The sequence below is a fragment of the Amblyraja radiata genome, chromosome 10, assembly GCF_010909765.2.
Source record: "Amblyraja radiata isolate CabotCenter1 chromosome 10, sAmbRad1.1.pri, whole genome shotgun sequence".
Classification (NCBI taxonomy): Eukaryota; Metazoa; Chordata; class Chondrichthyes; order Rajiformes; family Rajidae; genus Amblyraja; species Amblyraja radiata.
Genome location: NC_045965.1, coordinates 50,589,969 through 50,611,979, shown reverse-complemented (window position 1 = coordinate 50,611,979; position 22,011 = coordinate 50,589,969). Strand labels below are relative to the sequence as shown.

Genomic DNA, 22,011 nt, shown 5'->3' with positions numbered 1-22,011 from the left:
GTCCAAACTAGATTAAACTTTAATGTCAACTCCAAAGTAATTATATCTTTGAGATTCAGACATTTCAAATGGTGACTAGTTAACATTTACAAATTTACTTTGCTTTTTTCATCGTGCACTGCATAGCCCATGAGTTCATGCTGATATTTATAACAAAATGAAGTCATAACTTCTCATATTTTGGTAAGTCATGTCCTCGGTAATTAGATGTAGTTTTACTTATCAAGACTAAACCCTTTGTACCTTGGTCTCATTTTTAGCAGCAGCGTTTATAAGAAACTAATACATTGTACATTGAGGTAGTTAATATTTTATGGGTTTGGTATTATTTTGTGGGAGACACGGAATAGATCCTTCCATCCCATTTGTAAATAAATACAAAATTACACTTGCAGAGATCTGAGATAAGATTGGTTGCTTGGAGCCTTTGAACACATAAAATTAGGGACTATAACCATCGTATTCCCATTCTCTTTGCAGATTAATTATGTTTTATTTTGTTTGCTCAATTTTGTCTACTGGTAATTCTAATAATTGTCTCAGATTGTATACCATAGCTGTTTGGGAATGTGACTCAAATGTGGCCCACAAGTAGAATGATATGGAATAAGAATTTGTAGGCATTGTCGATGTAAATAGGGTTATGCATAGTTTTGACACCACTTTAGCACAAATTCTGCAAAATATACCACTTCTACAGAGTATCTCCAGTCTTCTACATGTTATGAACTTTTTAAATACAGGCAACTGTAAGTAAATAAAATAAGGACGAGTTCAATGGAAGCTGCAATTGCTTGCACTAGTGAAGGTAGAGAAGCATTTTGTGTGGAAATATAATTTTGAATGTCCATCCCAGTTCTGGTACTTAATAGTCTTAATAGCTCCATAGTTCCATTGCTGACATCTGATAATATAAATATGCACCTGTGACATTCTATGACATACTCAAGTGCATGGTGTTTGTTTCATGTGTGTGGTATTTTGTGCAAACCTTTTTATTTCCACATTTAATTACATTAGCTCTTTGTGTTCCCTCTTAAACTTCTTGCTTAAGCCTGATGCATGATTGAATGTAAGCACACTGCATTTTTTGCTTATGAGGCAAGCGTTTGTAAATTGGTCACTGCACGCTTTCAGTGCAGTGGAAATGAACTTCCCCGATTCTCAGGTTTTCAATAGTTTATCCAAAAGTTATTATTCAAAAGTGGTATTTCATTTTTGTAAAACAAGACTGAATTGATCAGCATTTAATAGTCTGGAGATGTTCAGTTTGATAAATCGCCATCATGTGAAATCATTTCCATTTCCATGAATAATGGTGGGTTATTCTCTGTAACTACTTGCACATTAAATAGTAACAGGAGCAAAACATCCAGTCTGGAGAAGAACAGTCAAGCTTCATGACACTGCAGCTAATCTAAACCAGACATGATAGTCTCAAACAGATAAAATGCTATTTTATGATCCATGTCATGGCACTGTAATTTGAGCAAAATGATGTTGATGTGTACCAACGAACATTTTTCTTGGAGAATTTATATCTAAATAACAACATTCTAATGGTACTGAAGCCACTGGTTTTGAGTTTTTCTTATAAATACATTAGCTATTATCTTGGGTATTATGAAGGGTGAGTTACTTGAAATTTTGTAATTTTTAGTAAGTATATTATAAGTATTCCAAATTGCAAAATTGGTAGTTGCGAGCACACCACATTTCTTTTAAAGAGTATGTCTTGTCATGTTTGATTTTTCTCCCTTTGCAGCTTGTAGTGAAAGATGATCTGGACTGGGTGATTATTTCACAACTTGTATTATAATTTTTATCACTAGCCAACAAATATACAATTTCAGCAGATTGAGGTATACAGTTCTTCTCCTTATTTCTCCTACACTGAAACTCAAGGAGGGCCATGTAGGACGAACACAGTTCTTGATGAAATTCAATTACATGAAGCCAGCTGAGCTGGGCAACTTCAGGTGATGAATATTACTCTAACTCAAGCCAACCCAGTCTAACAGTGACAAGCAATTAAGTTATCTTGTCCTGGTACTTGCAGTCTGATTGATAGCCAAGTACAGCAACTCCCATCTGTACCCCACTGTTCTTAAATGACTAATAAAATTGTGGGACTTTTTTTTCCTTCAGGAAAATCTGTAATGACATTTACCAGTTGCACTATTATGTAAGGGCATTATGCCCATTTATAATGCAAGCGTTACAACATTCCCATAAAATGAAATCAATCAAAACTAAGTTGAACAAAGATATTTTTTATATTGGGTCAATGGTTTGAGCTACAGTTTTTTTTAGGAGTAAAAATGCAAGACCAAACTAGCAGGTTGATTTCTTGCATTTGTAAGATAATTCAGAATATTATGTTACACTTTGTACTGTTATCACCCTTTGAGAAGATTTATCTTAATATATTTTGGGTTGATGGAACACCATTGTTTAATGATACAGAGTTTTTGGATGTTGATTTTAAAATTTTAGGTAGGTAAACTTGAACAATTCGCCATTTAAATTTCCTCTCACCTGTTATGTTAGATATTTTTTAAATTATTCCCATATCAGACAGTTTGATGCATTTCAATGCATGTTTTAATTAAAAAATTGTCGTATTTCATCCAGCTGTATTTTCTTTTGGATTTGTGCATGACAATACTAAAAGCAGTATTGAATTTTAAGTGATTTTCAAACTTCTGTTCAATTTTAGTTTTATATAGTTTAAAAACTTAAGTTGGGAAACCTGCGTAAATTATTTGTTCAAATTATTTACCAACTATTTATTTGGTGTAATAACAATGGTTAGACCTTTCCAGATCTTTTAGTAATTTAATTCTGTTTCAGAAGTTAAAAATAAAATGTGGTGTAGAGCAATCTGCCATTTTTGTAAAATTTACCAGACCGCTATAAGCATATATTTTGTTGGAAGCTGCAAAAACAACATTTAAATACCTTTATTTTAAGAAGAGGAATGATTTATCTTTTAATTTTAAGCTTTCCATATTTTAAATTATCAAAAGAATATAATAGATACAAGGTTGTCAGCAGTTATTCTTGTTTCTGCTGTATGTGGATCATCATAAACGTTTTGATTGTAAGAACAATATAGAAGAAGTGTATCTGCCTTATTCACCCAAGAACTAAGGTGTTCTGTATTTTGGATTTTTAGAAGTGATCCTTTATTGCGATTACATGTTCTCTGCAATTAATAAATGTTTTGCTTATTTAGAGAACACTGTAGGTGAAGATAATTTGAAGAATGAAATTGTAGGGCTCATAGTTCATGCAGATCACCTCATAAGTTATTGACGTTAGTTTTGCTGCCTATAGCATAATGCATCCCTAATGAAAAGTTTAAATGGTGTGCAAATCACCTATATCACTGGTATTTCCAGATTGCTAGTGTGCACCCCCCCGACTACCTGAATTAATTTCAAATATACATTTAAATAAATAATAAAAATTCTACATTCTGAAACATTACATTTATAAATATTACTTACGATTCAAATGCAGAGTATATTTCTTTTGTTCAATACATATGCCAGGTGGAGTAGAAATATGTTGTTCCTCATGCAGGTTTAATTTGCAGCATACACCAAATATTGTTGCCTGTTGCTTGCATTATTTAGGCATTGGCTATACAGTTTTTTAAATTTTATGACTGCTGTTTATTTTCTCAATGAAGCAACTAGTCTTTATCAAGAAACCTTGGTGTGGTGGGTGGATGAGGCCTGTGGTCACTGCATGTAATATTTCAGACTTGGTATTCTGTATTACTACCAGAAGTATCTTTCTTTTCAGTGCGCCGTGTCCCCCCGCGGTTCTCTATCCCACCCACTAGCCATGAAGTGATGCCAGGCGGCAGCGTCAACCTCACTTGTGTAGCTGTGGGGTCACCCATGCCCTTTGTGAAATGGGTGGCTGGAGCAGTAGAATTGACACCAGAAGATGATATGCCTGTTGGACGAAATGTTCTGGAACTAGTTAATATCAAGGAATCTGGGAGCTACACATGTGTTGCCATGTCTTCGTTGGGTGTCATTGAGGCATCAGCACAAATAACAGTTAAAGGTAAATAAATAAATATACCACTATTATATATTCATATTGCCTGTCTTCATTAATTAGAGAAGTACTTCTTATTTGGCAAAAATGAACTGTAATTTTAACTTTTCCTTTCTGGTTTTCATCTTCCTTTGCGAAAAAAGGGAGTTTGCTATAGTTGTACATTTATTCCTACTTGATAAAATAACTGATTTGGTAGTGCGACAGAAATACAAGAAGTTTACAATAAATGGATTTCTCTTAAAGTTAGTTAATTCAAACTTCATTTGTGACACAGCTAGCAGACCTGCTGCCTTAAAGCTCCAGCAGCCTAGTTTCATCCCTCAAATTGCCCCCAATGTACAGGAAGTGACAAAATATGGGAAGAGGTGATGGGAATGAAGAGTGAATAAAAATTGGATTTGCGTAAATGGATGTTTGATGGGGAGCATAAATTTAAGTGTTGATGGGGCTATGTTTGTGCTTAATGGTAATTCAGAGGCAGCAAATTTTGATAACAATTAAGTTATGGTTTATATTTCAGGCAATTATTTTCCTAATCCCTTAGTGAATTGGTTTTAAAATGTAGTTAGTCATATCTTGATCCATTTAAGTTATATTGTTATTCATTTCACTCATCTAAATGTTTATGTTACACCTTGAAGTAGCTAATAAATATAACTGTTTATGCATTCTAGCTTTACCAAAGCCACCAACTATGACAAGTGTTACAGAGACAACAGCTACCAGTGTTACACTGACCTGGGAATCGGGAAATATGGAAATGATACCGTTCTATGTGATTCAATATAAACCAAAATCCTCAGATGGACCCTTTCAGGAGATAGATGGAGTTGCCACCACACGGTACAGCATTGGAGGCCTCAGCCCATATTCAGAATATGAATTCCAAATTATTGCAGTAAATAATATTGGTAGAGGGCCTCCCAGTGAAATAATAGAAACTCGGACAGGTGAACAGGCTCCATCGAGCCCACCTTTAAAAGTTCAGGCACGTATGCTCAGTGCCAGTACCATGTTAATCCAGTGGAATGAGCCAGAAGAGCCCAATGGGCAGATTCGGGGATATCGGGTGTACTATACAACTGAATCCAAGTTGACTTTGAATATGTGGAACAAGCATAACTTGGACGATAGTCTTCTAACAACCATCAGTGGCTTAATAACAGGCACCACATACAGCATCCAGGTACTGGCATTTACTTCAATGGGGGATGGACCACCGTCTGATATTATACAAGTTAAAACCCAGCAAGGAGGTGAGTTGCAACATTTTTTCCACCTGTGGCTGTTTTTACATTTTGACTTACAAGCTTGGATAAATTGAGGACAATTAATGTCTCTGACTAGTGTTTAAATAGCATTAGTAGATATTGAATTTGCCCAGGTTAAAGTCACATAGAATTTAATTTCCATGAAGCACATTTTGATTACAAATCCCTTCTATTTTTGATGGATCCTAAGTTCATGCCAAGTGAATTTAGGCAGGTTTCGAGCATGTGATCACCTGTTGCAACGCTTCAGCACTAAACATCAGAATGAATTTGTTTTGCTGTTTCGGTAGAGGCAACCACCATCAGATTAGATTAAATATTTTGTTGGCACAGATTCTTGTCATAGTATTAAGTGTCCAAGCTGCTTCCTCTGCAGAAGATGGTGACTCAATCTCAATGCACTTTCAAACCTGTTAGCAATCTACAATTCCTTCACACAAGTCACTCTTCTTGATACAAACAGTGCGTTAGTAGATTGTTTGACTTGGCAATATCCAAAGATCCAAAGATCTTGCAAAGCTGCAATAGCATAGTGGTTATATTACTGAACCAGAATTATTGATTTCAAGACATGAGTTTGAATCACATTACAATGGCATAAAACATAAACTCAAGTAATAAAATAAATCTGGAGTTAAAAAGCTGGATTGCATTACAAACATTTACCTCACCATTGCATTTCATTAGAAATTCTTCTGTTCTCCAGATTCTCCAGATTGGCTCTCAGCTAAATTGGTTTAGCAACCCATTCAATTCACGAATAATTAAGATTGACCAGTAAATGCCGGTCTAGCCAATGATGTCCACAACTAGTGAATTAAAACTTACATTTCTCAGCAGGTATCGCTGAATAGTAAATAATACGGTAACTTCCCATTTGCCACCCAGCTAGGATCATGAGATTTATATAGGGAAAAATCTTTATTTTTATTGCACAGTGTACATTGTGATTACATGAGTAGCCTATCTATTATTCTACATTTGATCTTGCACTACTGATCTCAAACCTGCAAACTGCAAACATACTGACCTGCAAACCAGGTGATCTCATTTCTGATTACTGCCATTTATTTAGTTACACTTGATGGTACAGATCAGATATTTGGCCCCTTTCTAATGTGTTTGGAGGCATTAAGCCAGAATTTTCATTTCTTATTGCTCTCCAGTGACAACCAGGAAGATTGTGTTTGGCTATTGTCTTAAGGATATGATTAGATTTAACTGTGAAGTTTCTATGCCAAAGAGTGATGCAAATATTTGCAATCCATTCCCAGTTATTATATGCTCCTCTTATAATGCCTCCTCTTTGTGATCTGAAATGTATGTTTTTTCCCCCCAAGACAAGGCAACATTATTTGGTATTCACTAGTTTAACATGGTCCAAAAAGCACTGTTACTTCATAAAATTATTCATGTGGAATACTTTGTTTAAACGCTTATTAACATAGGGTATTGCAACAGCAAATATACTTTGTAGCAATTTTATGTGTGCAGATGTACAAGACTAAACGTATTAAAATGTGATTATGAGAAGTAATACATGCTTGTGCTGCTTATATGTAGCTTCAGGGATCCCAACAAAGAATATTATTTGTGTCGTATGGTGTCAGAGAAGAAAATAGGTTGCTGTCATCTGCCCTTGAACTGGTGAATTTTTTCCACCATTGGTGTCATCTGCTGGGAGGTCAACTCTCAGCTGATCCACAAGCCCTGGTGCAAGTGGCCGGCTGCACTCCAAGAATGGCTTTCATAGCTGGAAAGCCTGGAGCCCATGCTAACCTACTATCAAAACTGCCACTGAGACTGAACGTGAATGTCAACGAAATACATGGAAACTAATTGAATACTGTAAGAAAGTCGAGTTACTGAAGTGCTGACAGCTGTTTGTTCCCATTAATTTCAATTGGAACTCACCACATGTGCAAGATTAACATGCCACTGGTTCAGAAAGCTGATTTGTCCACTTAAGAGCTGGAAAATTAGAGGTTTGCACTGCTCCATTAACACCATGAGGAGTACAAAAGCACATTGCAGGTATCCTAAGGCTGCCACTTAGCAGTTGAAGACAGGATTTTACTTGTTCTTGAGAATCCAAAGTGACTGCCCAGTTAATTGATTAAAAACCAGGAGATTCCGCCTTCATTTCTAATCTAACAAAAGTAGTTGCACACCGGGTACTTTTTTTTGAAAATAATAGTTGATAAAATACAGAACAGACTTTGCTAAAGGACTATTTGTTTGAAGTCTGTACTGTATGCCAAAGCAAAGCAGCTTTGACAGAATTATTGCCAGGAAAAGTATTTGAGAAAATTAATACGTGATGGATTTTTGGTATAAAAGGGAATATACTTTAAAAGGTTGAATGTTGCTTTTAATGTCATTCCTCTGTAGTTCCTGCACAGCCAGCTGAGTTCCAAGCTGAAGCAGAGTCTGATACCAGTATTGCGCTCTCTTGGGTGGTGCGTCAACAAGAAAAAATAATCAATTACGAACTGGTGTATTCTGAGGAAGCAGATGGCAAAGAGGTATGATGAGGTCTACATCTGTACATCTGTAGTGGTATGAAAATTAAAGGGATATGCGAGGCTCCCACTAAGTTAGTCATAGAGCTATACAACACAAAACAGACTCTTCAGCCCAACTCGTACATGCCAACCAAATTGTATAATCAAACTGATCCCTCTTGTCTACGCTTAATCAGAATCCTTCCAAGTCTTTCCTTCCATATACCTGTCAAACCATCTTTTAAATGTTGTAATTATACCTGCCACTACCACTCCGTCTGGCGACTTGTTCCATATGAGCACTGCTCTACGTGTGAAAAGGTTGCCCTCGGGTTCCTTTAAAATTTATGGGGCTTTGTTCCGAATATGAACTTAAACAATGAGTAGCTAGCTATTAAATAATGATCGTTGTAAATGAGCCGAACGTGATCTCAGAGTAGGGGATTTTGTTTCAGTTAGAAGAATTTGGTTTCTCTTTGCATGATAAAACAAATTGTATCATATTTATTGATGCCCAATGGATCTACTTCATCTCAGACTAGGATCTGAACTTGCTAATTAAACAGGGGCAAGAATTTAATATAGATTTAAATAAAATCTCTGTAAGCTCACAGAATTGAAAAAAGACAAAATAACAAGCATTACTTTTCTAAATAAAATGAGTGCAGTTGTCAAGTGATAAATTGGTGGATATAACCAATTGTAGCGAGAATATTGGAAATGCTTTGTTAAAATACGCCTGTTAACAAGTGAAGACACATAAGTAAAATGCTAACATGGAAGCATAGTACTGGTATGTTAGAGAAAGCAAATTTAATTGATGTGCAGTTGAACTTCAAAGTTTTACTTGGATCTTACTGATTTACAGGTCAAAATAAAGCCACTAAAATAGCAGGTTAAATACTGTTGCGTAAATAATTACTTGAAATGTTAGATGGTTGTAAACGCAAATTTCTATTTGCACACGATTTTGTATTTTTTTCGCACTTTTCCAAGATTCAGGAATTTAAAGTTGATGCAATATAATCTATGCAGTAATTATATAAATTGTTGTATAAAAGCATTAGGAAAATACCTCTCATTCAATAATCAGACTAAATATCCAACGTAACTTAACTTGTTGCTCTTAATTATACTTAGCAGTGTGAAGAATAGCATTCAAAGAACACAGATAAGAGCAATAGTTCAGTTAATGCTTTCAAGACTCACTGAATTTTCATTGCAGGAACATGTAATCTTTGACCCTAAATCTTCATACACTGTGGATGGACTGAAGCCAGATAAAACATACTACTTCCGTTTAGCAGCACGTTCAGAGCACGGTTTAGGAGCATACACACAAATAATTTTTGAAAAAACCATGCAATCCAGTAAGTATTAAAATTTCTGTTCTGATTTGTGCAAATTGCAGATGGTGGTCCAGGGAATGTGATGAATAAGAATGGTTAACAAGCTCAGTTGGTAAAGCTGTGTTTATTCAACACAAATAATTACTCTGGGTATCACCTTTATTGTAATGTACATTGTAGTATAATGTGCATTTTATTATTTCTGAAACACGTTTGTTAAAATTGAACTTATTCCAACCCAACAGATTTTTAACGTGCATTATCTTCGGTCTTATAGTTTGAGTTTGTCTTTCCAAATAATTGACAAGTTTTGCGAAAGCTTAAATGTCTTGATGCTAAGGTGTAACTGAAGACAGTGAACCATAATTTCCCTTGGTTTACAGAACAATTAGCTGCATAAAAATGCTGCTCCTGTGCAGATTAGTGCATTTTGGAATTTACAAAATATTTTTATAAACTTGTAAAGTGGCTTTCATGATTTTGAGTTGACCCAAAAAGCTTAATAGCCAATGAGGTAATATTACAAATTAAAATTGCAGCAGAGTTCCCAAAGTTCCAATGTAACAAAATCGAAATAATCTATTTCACATGTGTTAATTGACGGATATTAGTGAGGACACTGCTTGCTGGTCAACTGCTCTTTTGCAACTTTTAATTCTAACCTGCGGACCAGACCAGGCCTTTATTTACCAACTCATCTAGAAGATGGAATGCAAGCGTAGATATTTTGTGTGCATGTATCTGAAATGGGCCTTAAATCCACAACTTGGAGAGGAATGTGTGAGCCATCAGAACCATTGCTGACGTTAAGAGAAGAGAGCTTAATAGCTTATGAATAATCTTTTACTGGAACTTAACTGGATTTATACATTTTTAGATTATTTAGCTTGTGTCTGCTAAATGGGGAACTGTTTAAACAGGTACTCATTATTTATGGCAATTTTTAATGTATATTGACTTGAGTATGTAATATGTAAGGGGGTCCAAAAGGAACATAATTTGTCATGTACAGTACATTTTGAAGTGAAGGTATGCAGTCTGACACTGGAAGTGATTGAGATTGCTTCATACTTTAAAGGTGTTTTAGTTTTCTCACAGGAAAGATTTTGAGACATTTGCATCTCATTAATTTTCAAAAATTACAAATTGAGCTATCAGTATTCAAGAATATTTTGTTTGATCTAGTGATACAGTTTAATGGTCAAGTGTACATCTCTAGTGCAAATCACAAACCTGATTTGGAAACAAGTATAATTCATTGTTTAATCTCTGCTTTGAGTGGGAAAAAAATCATGAGTAGAAAATAACTGGAGTATTTGAAACATATCCTCTTTGGATCTTAATTACAAAAAAAAATAAAATGATTTTCCTAAATATTGAATACAAATAGAAGGTGGGATACTGTACCACAAAGGAACATAAATTAAAATTATAGCTAGGCTGTTCAGGATTGATGGAAGGTGGATCTTTATATGTAGAATAGTTGGACAATGGTAATTGTCTTCCCATGAAAGAATGATGAATCCAGGTCACTTTCAAAATTTAGATTAGCAATGTTTTTTCGGGTAAGAGAAATGAACACAATGGGACTTCAGTGAATAAATTAATTTAAGCAAAAAAATGAAACAATCTTCAAGAAACATTTAACGGTTCAGGGAGCATCTGTGAAAATCGAAACAGATTGATGAAATGCCTTCATCCTAACAGGTTCATTCTTCCCCGAGATGCTGTCTGACTTATTTGTGTGTTTCAAGCACATATTTTTGATTTTTAAATATAGGTGGACATACAAGCATGCAAATTAGGATGCCATTTAATAAGACTATAACTGATCTGACTGTAATCTCAATTCTTTTGCAGTCATTATCTTCTTTTATTCCACAAATGACCAAATTTGTTTCATTTTCACGGGTTATCATGGTAAGTCTTTAGGTCAGTGATTACCAGGTTACAAAGTATAGTGCTATACCATTCCAGTATGGTGTTTTCTAGTAGGTTCAATAAGTTTTCTTTGACTGGTTAATTCTGGGGCCATGATCCATACCATTTGATTCTCAAAGCAAAATGGTTATTTTCTTTTAGTCACTGTACTTTCTGGGTTAAAATCCAGGTGCATTGTCAGTTAATAAGTTAGCTACCTTCAATATACATTGAAAACTAAAACAAGTTGTCCGTAGCAGAGTGTCCAGAAGGAAAGGCTGAATCGGTCTTGTTGAAATCCGAGTATTTTGTAGAGGGTTTTAACCAACAGGCAAGAGAAAGTGAGTAGACTGTTTTGAGAGCTGTGACAGTGTGCGTTGCACCCATTGCAGCTTGCTGCTACTGCAGGCCAGTGCAATATCAGGCATTGAAGACCACATATCATACACAAAAATTACATCCAGAGGGAGTTGAAATTTTCTGCTGCCGGCTGGAGTGATGAGGCTGTTTGGTACTCATGGATAAATGCAACATGATTATTCATGGGCATGGTGGTGCAGCAGTAGAGTTGCTGCCTTACAGCGCCAGAGACCCGAATTCGATCCTGACTACGGGTGCTGTCTACGGAGTTTGTACCTTCTCCCTGTGACCTGCGTAAGTTTTCTCCGGGATCTCCGGTTTCCTCCTACACTCCAAAGACGTAGAGGTTTGTAGGTCAATTGGCTCAGTATAATTGTAAATTGTCCCTAGTGCGTAGGATAGTGTTAGTGTATGGGGATCGCTGGTCGATGCGGACTCGGTGGGCCTGTATCTCTAAACTAAACTAAACTAAAAACCTAAATGTGGGCCATTTCCTCATCCACCCTGCAGCTGCTTTTATTGCCATCTATATGATGTATTGCTAAATGAACAAGACTTCTTTGACTGAACTTCTCAAGCAAGCAATCTATATTGCCTGAAAAGAAGGCCGCAGTCAGACGACAACACCACAACATAGAACTTCTCCTTGCAAGTCATACAGCATGGGATTTAAATATATATTGTTCGTCCTTCACCATAGTTGGGTCAAAATACTGGTTCATAATTGAACAACACTGAGGAAGTACTTTTAAGACAAGGATGGCAACTATTCCACAAGATAACTCGCACCTAATCAATGGCATTTACTCTCAAGATCAAGAAATACTACAACTATTCACATTGCATGTACTGCTTTCATACCTATTTAATCAGGAAAAACCTGTGTTTTTAATCATGGTTAAACCTTTAATTTGGAAATTGGGAATTTCAGGAAAAATGACATTTAAAACTATTTAAGCATCATTAAAGAGCCCTTGAACATGGTGGCTGAGTTGTACAATGAACAACATGTTTATGGAAGCATTCCCATTATAGATGTGAACATGGATATTTATAATGGGAAAAGATGACTTCAAAAGTGCAGGTTAAATATTCTGAAGGTACATTCTCTGAAACCCATGATTTCTTCTTGTATATGGGATGTGTACCCACTCCTGAGTGCCTGTGAAAAGATGATGGTGAGCCATCTTCTTAAACGACTGCATAAAGGTATTGACAGAGTGTTTATAACTTAGAGCTTTATAGGATATTAATTCAGTGATCAAGAGTCAAGAGTGTTTTATTGTCATATGTCCCAAAGCGGAACAATGAAATTCTTACTTGCAGCAGCAGAGTAACAGGTTTGTTTACACGGCACTCAATAAATAATATATTAAACAAACATAAAAACTAGTCCTATAGATTCCCTTCGATGATGGGGAGGTCAGTACCCGTGGTGGATCTGGCTGTGATGCAACTAGTCAATATACACCTATAGAAGGTCAAGAGAGTATTAATCAACGTACCATATCACCTTAATCTTCTGAGGAAGTAGAGGCTTTGATGGGCTTTCTTTGTGATTACATCAATGAGCTGGGTCCAGGTCACATCTTTAGAGTGATGGTAAAAGATGGGCAACAAATTTCCAAATTGATTTGATATGTAATTTGAAGGTGAAATTTTTATTGCTCAATTCCTTTTTACATTTGCTGGCCCTTTCAAGAATCCAGAGGTCACAATTTTGTTACATGCTATTGATGAACCTGGCATAGACTTGATGCTTGAATGGTGTCCTTGTGTAACAGTCGTGGATTGCCTGCGTACAGATCATAGTCTGGTGTACTGTGCATGGTGAATGTTAGGCTGATTGATATACAGCACGGAAACAGGCGCCTCAACCCGCACACTGACAAAGATAAATTTATCTGAAATAGTCACATTTGTCGGCATTTGGCCCATCCTTATAAATGTTTTCTATTCATGTACAATGCCCTCCATAATGCTTGGGACAAAGACCCATCATTTATTTATTTCCCTCTGTACTCCACAATTTGATATTTGTAATAGAAAAAAAAATCACATGTGGTTAAAGTGCACATTGTCAGATTTTATTAAAGGCCATTTTTGTACATTTTGATTTCACCATGTAGAAATTACAGCTGTGTTTATACATGGTCCCCCCATTTCAGGGCATCATAATGTTTTGGACACAGGTGTTTGTAATTGTTCAGGTGTGTTTAATTGCCTCCTTAAAGCAGGTATAAGAGAGCTCTCAGCACCTAGTCTTTCCTCCACTCATTCACTCACATTTGGAAACTATTATTGCTGTTTATCAACATGAGGAACAAAGTTGTGCCAATGAAAGTCAAAGAAGCCATTATGAGACTGAGAAACAAGAATAAAACTGTTAGAGACATCAGCCAAACCTTAGGCGTACCCAAATCAACTCTTTGGAACATAATTAAAAAGAAAGAGAGCACTGGTGAGCTTGCTAATCGCAAAGGGACTGGCAGGCCAAGGAAGACCTCCACAGCTGATGACAAGGAATTCTCTCTATAATAAAGAAAAATCCACAAATACCTGTCCGACAGATCAGAAACACTCTTCAGGAGTCAGGTGTGGATTTGTCAATTACCACTGTCCGCAGAAGATTTCATGAACAGGAATACAGAGGCTACACTGCAAGATACAAACCACCGTTGCCGCAAACATAGGATGGCCGAGTTACAGTTTTCCAAGAAGTACATAAAAGAGCAACCACAGTTCTGGAAAAAGGTTTTGTAGACAAATGAAACGAAGATTAACTTATATCAGAGTGATGGCAAGAGCAGAGTTTGGAGGAGAGAAGGAACTTCCCAAGATCCAAAGCATACCACATCTGTGAAACACGGTGGTGGGGGTGTTATGGCCTGGGCATGTATGGCTGCTGAAGGTACTGGCTCACTTATCTTCATTGATGATACAACTGCTGATGGAAGTAGCATAATTAATTCTGAAGTGTATAGACACATCCAATCTGCTCACATAGAAACATAGAAATTAGGTGCAGGAGTAGGCCATTCGGCCCTTCGAGCCTGCACCGCCATTCAATATGATCATGGCTGATCATCCAACTCAGTATCCCGTACCTGCCTTCTCTCCATACCCTCTGATCCCCTTAGCCACAAGGGCCACATCTAACTCCCTCTTAAATATAGCCAATGAACTGGCCTCGACTACCCTCTGTGGCAGGGAGTTCCAGAGATTCACCACTCTCTGTGTGAAAAAAGTTCTTCTCATCTCGGTTTTAAAGGATTTCCCCCTTATCCTTAAGCTGTGACCCCTTGTCCTGGACTTCCCCAACATCGGGAGCAATCTTCCTGCATCTAGCCTGTCCAACCCCTTAAGAATTTTGTAAGTTTCTATAAGATCCCCTCTCAATCTCCTAAATTCTAGAGAGTATAAACCAAGTCTATCCAGTCTTTCTTCATAAGACAGTCCTGACATCCCAGGAATCAGTCTGGTGAACCTTCTCTGCACTCCCTCTATGGCAATAATGTCCTTCCTCAGATTTGGAGACCAAAACTGTACGCAATACTCCAGGTGTGGTCTCACCAAGACCCTGTACAACTGCAGTAGAACCTCCCTGCTCCTATACTCAAATCCTTTTGCTATGAAAGCTAACATACCATTCGCTTTCTTCACTGCCTGCTGCACCTGCATGCCCACTTTCAATGACTGGTGTACCATGACACCCAGGTCTCGCTGCATCTCCCCTTTTCCTAGTCGGCCACCATTTAGATAATAGTCTGCTTTCCTGTTTTTGCCACCAAAATGGATAACCTCACATTTATCCACATTATACTGCATCTGCCAAACATTTGCCCACTCACCCAGCCTATCCAAGTCACCTTGCAGTCTCCTAGCATCCTCCTCACAGCTAACACTGCCCCCCAGCTTAGTGTCACCCGCAAACTTGGAGATATTGCCTTCAATTCCCTCATCCAGATCATTAATATATATTGTAAATAGCTGGGGTCCCAGCACTGAGCCTTGCGGTACCCCACTAGTCACTGCCTGCCATTGTGAAAAGGACCCGTTTACTCCTACTCTTTGCTTCCTGTTTGCCAGCCAGTTCTCTATCCACATCAATACTGAACCCCCAATGCCGTGTGCTTTAAGTTTGTAAACTAATCTCTTATGTGGGACCTTGTCGAAAGCCTTCTGGAAGTCCAGATACACCACATCCACTGGTTCTCCCCTATCCACGCTACTAGTTACATCCTCGAAAAATTCTATAAGATTCGTCAGACATGATTTACCTTTTGTAAATCCATGCTGACTTTGTCCAATGATTTCACCACTTTCCAAATGTGCTGCTATCCCATCTTTAATAACTGACTCTAGCAGTTCAAACAAATGCCTCAAAACTTAACTGCAGATGCTGGAAAAAATCGAAGGTAGACAAAAATACTGGAGAAACTCAGCGGGTGAGGCAGCATCTATGGAGCGAATGAATAGGTGACATTTCGGGTCGAGACCCTACTTCAGACTGAGGGTCTGAAGAAAGGTCTTGACCCGAAACGGATCATTGTCTTGCTGTAGAATGAACCGCCGGTCAAAACTCATTGACCGGCGGTTCATTCTACAGCAAGACAATGATCCCAAACATACTGCTAAAGCAACAAAGGAGTTTTTCAAAGCAAAAAATTGGTCAATTCTTGAGTGGCCAAGTCAATCAACCGAACTGAACCAAATTGAGCATGCCTTTTATATGCTGAAGAGAAAGCTGAAGGGGACTAGTCCCCAAAACAAACATAAGCTAAAGATGGTAGCAATACGGGCCTGGCAGAGTATCACCAGAAAAGACACCCAGCAACTGGTGATGTCCATGAATCGCAGATTTCAAGCAGTCATTGCATGGGAAGGATATGCAACAAAATACTAAACATGACTACTTTCATTTCCATGACATTGCTGTCCCAGAAATGGGGGGACTATGTATAAACACTGCCGTAATTTCCACATGGTGAAACCAAAATGTGTAAAAATGGCCTTTATTAAAATCTGACAATGTGCACTTTAACCACATGTCATTTTTTTCTATTACAAATCTCAAATTGTGGAGTACAGAGGCAAATAAATAAATGATGGGTCTTTATCCCAAACATCATGGAGGGCACTGTACCTGTCCCCATTCCCCCCCCCCCCTCCATCCCCTCTCCCACCCCCTACCCCCGTCTCCCCCCCTCTCCCTCCGCTCTCTCTCCCTCTGCTCTCTCTCCCCCGCTCTCTCTCCCCCCTCTCTCTCTCCCCCCGCTCTCTCTCCCCCCCTCCCTCTCCCCCCTTCTTTCTCCCCCCCCCCCCCTCTCTCTCCCCTCTCTCTCACACTCTCACGCACTCTCTCATTCCTCACTCACTCCTCTCTCATTCCTCACTCACTCACTCCTCTCTCACCCTCACACTCTCTGTCTCACTCTCTCTCTGACATCTTCTTATTTTGGATTTCTAACATTTGCTTTTTGCTTTTGAAGTTTTTTTTAATGGTTTATCAGTTCATTGAATTAACAATTGTTATTGTGCGAGCTCATGGTTTGTGATAAGTTTTAAATATCCAGGCTCAGCTGTGGGATGATGCCCCCTACATGAATCCATTTAAAACTGTTGTCCCTCTGTTCATTAGTAAGGATATCACATTGGACACACTCGGCTATTTACTTTATATGCCTACCCAGACAGTACAAAACCTTTACAGTTAATGTGCCAAATTATGCTACTTTAACTGTAAATATAGTTTAATTACTTATGCATTTTGTACACTTTAAGGTAGGTACTTTGCATGATTGTTCAGCATTTATTATCTTTATTTTGACCTACTTATTATTATTATTATTATTTTACTATATTTATGCATGACTGAATGCAATTATCATTTAGTAAATGTAAACATTTTCAAATATTTGATGAACTTTAATGTTGAATTGCTTGTTGTCTGCATGCATTTTTATTTTGGTATGTATTTCTGGGTAGTCTTTTGTCATCTTATTTCATTCATTACTTTTCACCCCCTCCATTTATTCACTAGCCCCCTCTGCCCCCCCTCAAGATGTCCATGGTCTCGCCATTAGCTCCACGAGCATTCGGGTAAGTTGGCGTCCACCGCCAGCAAATAGCCGCAATGGAGTCATTACCAAATACTCCATTATATATCAGGCGGTGGACAGTGAGGACAACAAGAAGCATGTTTTGGACAACATTGAGGCAGACACAACCAGCTCGTTAGTTGAGGGTCTGGAGAAGTGGACCGAATATCAGGTGTGGGTAATGGCTCACACGAACGTTGGGCCGGGTCCGAAGAGTACTCCTGTGATTGTCCGCACGGAAGAGGATGGTAGGTCATTTGAACATAAATTAAAATATATTTAATATTGTGGTACAACTTTCAAAAACACAAATTTCAGTTGGCATTTATTGAAGAAAAGTGCAATTTAGATGGAAATCGGGAATAATTTCTGAAATCATGCATTTTAATTTAATTGTACTAATTGGTTGATATTAAAGTTAGCATGCAATGCTTTGATTGCAGGCTGTTCTGGAGAAATGACATAGCTTATTAGTGGTCCATAATAAATTCTTAATATATGTTGAGTTTATACAAGATTGATTCAAAATCATTAAGAAGCCTATTGGCAAAGAGGTACTGCAATTGTTTTTGAAGAAATTGTGGTGTTCAACTGTTTAAGAAAATATCTATTGACAGCAATGCACCAGACATTGAGGTGGAGCATTTATCTGAGCTCAGAACAATCAGCCTATGCAATGTATTAATTCAACCTTTCTTGTCGTCAGGCTTGGTTAACAGGAGGTTTACCTCAATAATTTTAACTCTATTTGAAAATAGCGTATCTATACATAATTAAAACTGATCTTGTTATCTTCCGGTTGCGCGGTCTTTCTATTTGCGCAAAAACGGTTCGGGATAACGCCATGATTTTTCGCCAGTTCACTCACCGTTCTCCTGTGCTGCGAGTCCACCAAGCTTCGTTCCGATCGGTTGAATGTCGTAAAAGTCAGCTAGGTTTAAAAATCTTAAAAAACGCGCGTTGGCAGATCGATCTCTTCTCCTGCCGTTCAGCGGCGCACGGATTAGTCTCTTCCCCTGTCACTCCCCGGGACGGTCCGCCCCTTCCTGCGCCATAGCGTCTTTACTGGAGCTGCGGGTGGCCGGCGGAGGTTTCCAACCAGACTTTTGGAGGGACCCGAAGTAGCCCAGCCCAGCCCAGCCTCAAGCAGCAGCCCGGCCCCAAGCAGCAGCCCAGCCCCAAGCAGCAGCCCAGCGTCGGAGAACCTACCCAGCCCAGCGTGGGATACCCAGCCCGGAGTCGGAGACCCAGCCCAGCCCGGAGTCGGACACCCAGGTCAGCCCAGAGTCGGAGACCCAGCCTGTAGTCGGAAATGTTGCCGATGCCAAACAGAAAATGGAGACTCTGATCCCGGCGGAGGTGAACGACCAGCGACCAGCGCCCGCTGTGAGTCCCCATCGCACCGCCAATTCCAGCCACTACCCCTCTGGTCCCCCTCGTTGGCTCCTCGACCCCCCCCCCCCCTCCCGTGATGCCCCCTTCTCCCCCATGGCTCTTCCCCCGTCTTTTCTCTGAGCTCACTCCCCCCTGCCCACACACCCCTCTCCCCCACAACTCCCCCCCCCCCTGCCCACACTCCCCTCTCCCCCCTCACAACCCCCACCGCCCCGCCCACACACCCGTTCCCCCCCCACAAGCCCCCCCTGCCCAGACACCCCCAGCCCACACGCAACGCCCCTGCACACCCCGCCGCCCACACACCCCGTCGCCCACACACCCCGTCGCCCACACTCCCCCGCCCACACTCCCCCGCCCACACTCCCCCGCCCACACTCCCTGCCGCCCACACTCCCTGCCGCCCACACTCCCGGCCGCCCACACTCCCCCACCCACACCCCCCCCCTGTCCCCACAACCCACCCCCCGCCCCCACAACAACCTACCCAACAACAACCCCCACCCAACAACCCCCCCCCCCCCCCCCACAGCCCCTCCACCCCCACATACTCCTCCCCTCCCACACATGAAGAGCGTGAGGGAGTGCTTGGGGCTGAGCCACGCCTGCGCAGTTAAGGGCTATGGGTGAGTGGTGGAATATTGCGTTGGGGAACAGGTTGCGTTGGGGGAACGGGTAAGTGGTGGAATATTGCTTTGGGGAATGGGTTGCGTTGGGGGAAGAAGCCTCCCGTGTGACTGGGACCCAACGGGTCCCACTTAGTCTAATAACTATATACAGACTATATATTTTATTTGTATGAATGAAGTACATTCCACAATGTGAGATGGATAGATTGAACCATCTTTGTGTCTTGATTCAACCAAATCGGTTCTTATTATTCCATGGAAACAAGGTAACACTGGTACATCAGCTTTAACTCCAATGACCAAAGTTCGATCCTGACTTGGTGCTGCCTATGTAGAGTTTGTAAGTTTTTGTGCCCACATGATTGACCCCACGTTCCTTAGAATTGTTGGTTTGTAGTTTGATGAACTACTGTCGAATATACCGTATGTGGGTGGGAGAAGAATCAGGGTGGAGTTGATGTACATCCGAGATAGAATAGGTTCCAGAGATATCAAATAGAGAATGGGTTTGGTGGGATTTCTTTGTTAACTGTCAGAGATTCAATAGGCTGAAAGATGTATGTTGTAAAACAATATGAAGAATATTTCTCTGATATCTAGAACTAATTATATTTCTTTAATTTCTGCACCAGTTTATTTTTATTTTTATTTTTCTGGAATATCAGAAAGCAAAGAATCTGTGAAACTATTGCAATATGTTGGACACTGAAAGCTTATGGTTCTCAAACACCTTCTGCAATATCTATTCAGTTATCTTGACCAGTACATTCTAAACATTTCTACACCTTAGACATGTTCCATAATCTCTGAGATGCAAGGTGTTATTTATCTGCTGCGTTAGCCTGAATTCTGAATAGCTTTCTCTCTCTTTCTCATCTCTAGTCCAAACTTGAGAGTGTCATTGCAAGTGACTGTAGCGATACATTTCCAAGAGTGGTTGCAGACCAAAATGACTTTGATATAATATTTAAAATATACTTGGACAGGAGCATGCAAGCAGGAGCAGGAAAAGTTTAGAGAAATACAGCTGAAACATAAGCAAATGGGACGAGGTTAGCTCATGGACGAATTGGACGCGATGGGCCTGTTTCCGTGCTGCATGATTCGATGACTTTATAAAAGGGAATATGAAATATGAAGGTTTCAGAGATGTGATCATAAAGGGTTTTGTCAATGAGAAAAGTGTGCTTATGGTTGCAAAAAGACCATGGATATACATCAAACAGATTATATGGATGGCAAAGTGTGACTAAGGAGCAAAGTGCCAAGCAAGAAAATGGATAAAAGTGAGATGAGATGAAGACTGAAATGTCTGAAGTTGAGAAATCACTTGGAGCAAATGTGTATGGGCTACATAAAGATACTTAGTATCTTTGGAGCTTGGTTGGTGTTAAAGGCTGAAGACATTAAAGCTGAAGTGAGAGGAGTGGAGCAAGTTGAAGTGCTTGTAGCAGGATATTGTGGAATGAGAAGAGCGCTGAAAAAGTAGGGAAGGATAGGAGGTCAGACCAACATGGGATTATGTGAAAAGTGCTTCATGTTACCAGTGCAGATGTGGAAGTTTCAGAAATGGATTTTGGAAGACTTAGGAAAAAAAAGAACAATGACTAAAAGTGGAGAGAGTCAGGAAATAAGTTCTGCCACTTGTAGGAGCAAACGTATGCACATATATTGGACTTTCAAATATAATAGTATTATGAGAGTGTTGGGCTTTCATGACCAGGACATGACCTGGGCTCGGGGTGTCTAAAAGTGCACTGTTAATAAAGTTTCAAAAGCTGAATTTATTTTTATCCCATTATTGACCCAATGTTCATATAGGGAAAACGAATGTGTTTTCAATCTAGGAATTTACCATCCTAAATTGAAGGACCAAAAATGGGGGATAGAGGGGTGGTGGAGGGAAACAATGTTTACTCTGCTGCAGCTTATATACTGTATTTGACAGTGAGAATTGACAGTAAGAACCCTGTTGACGGGGAATGGCTATCCTTGAAAGGAATCCCAGTTGCATCCATCTGATTGATCTGCTAATAGTGTTTATGTCAGAAGTGGAAGGGGTGTTGGGACGTAAATTATGACAATTAAATCTCAGTGCGTGACTGAGTAGTAACATAGAAACATTTGAACAGAGCCAGTTGGACATTAAAAATTATCGAAAGGTAAGGAATCGCAATGGAAGACAATAGGCATTGTTCAGATAATGTGAAATAAAGCAGATTGGGAGACAATAAATTTAATCTATGAAATAGCAGCAGGAATTATTACATACATGGGCAGACAAGTGTGGAAGCTAAAGTGTCAGTGGGTTTGATGGTTGATATTTCTGTGGAAAATGGAGATCCAGAGTGTTTTCCAATTGAAGAAGATGACCAGCAGCAGTGGAAGGTGAAAAACCGAAG

At 39.2% G+C, this 22,011-nt stretch overlaps 1 protein-coding gene across 19 annotated transcripts in view; it reads left to right on the top strand.

The window, feature by feature from the left end:
• Positions 1-22,011, top strand: part of ptprf (protein tyrosine phosphatase receptor type F) — a 334,322-nt gene that overhangs the window by 191,272 nt on the left and 121,039 nt on the right. For 12 of the 19 annotated variants that reach the window (XM_033028822.1, XM_033028818.1, XM_033028826.1 and 9 more), the window contains 5 exons: positions 3,814-4,083; positions 4,755-5,336; positions 7,743-7,876; positions 9,081-9,225; positions 17,528-17,833. In XM_033028822.1, the coding sequence (XP_032884713.1) occupies positions 3,814-4,083; positions 4,755-5,336; positions 7,743-7,876; positions 9,081-9,225; positions 17,528-17,833 (1,437 nt within the window). The remainder of the gene's footprint in view (positions 1-3,813; positions 4,084-4,754; positions 5,337-7,742; positions 7,877-9,080; positions 9,226-17,527; positions 17,834-22,011) is intronic. The other 7 variants (XM_033028829.1, XM_033028828.1, XM_033028831.1 and 4 more) reach the window with 1 other exon arrangement.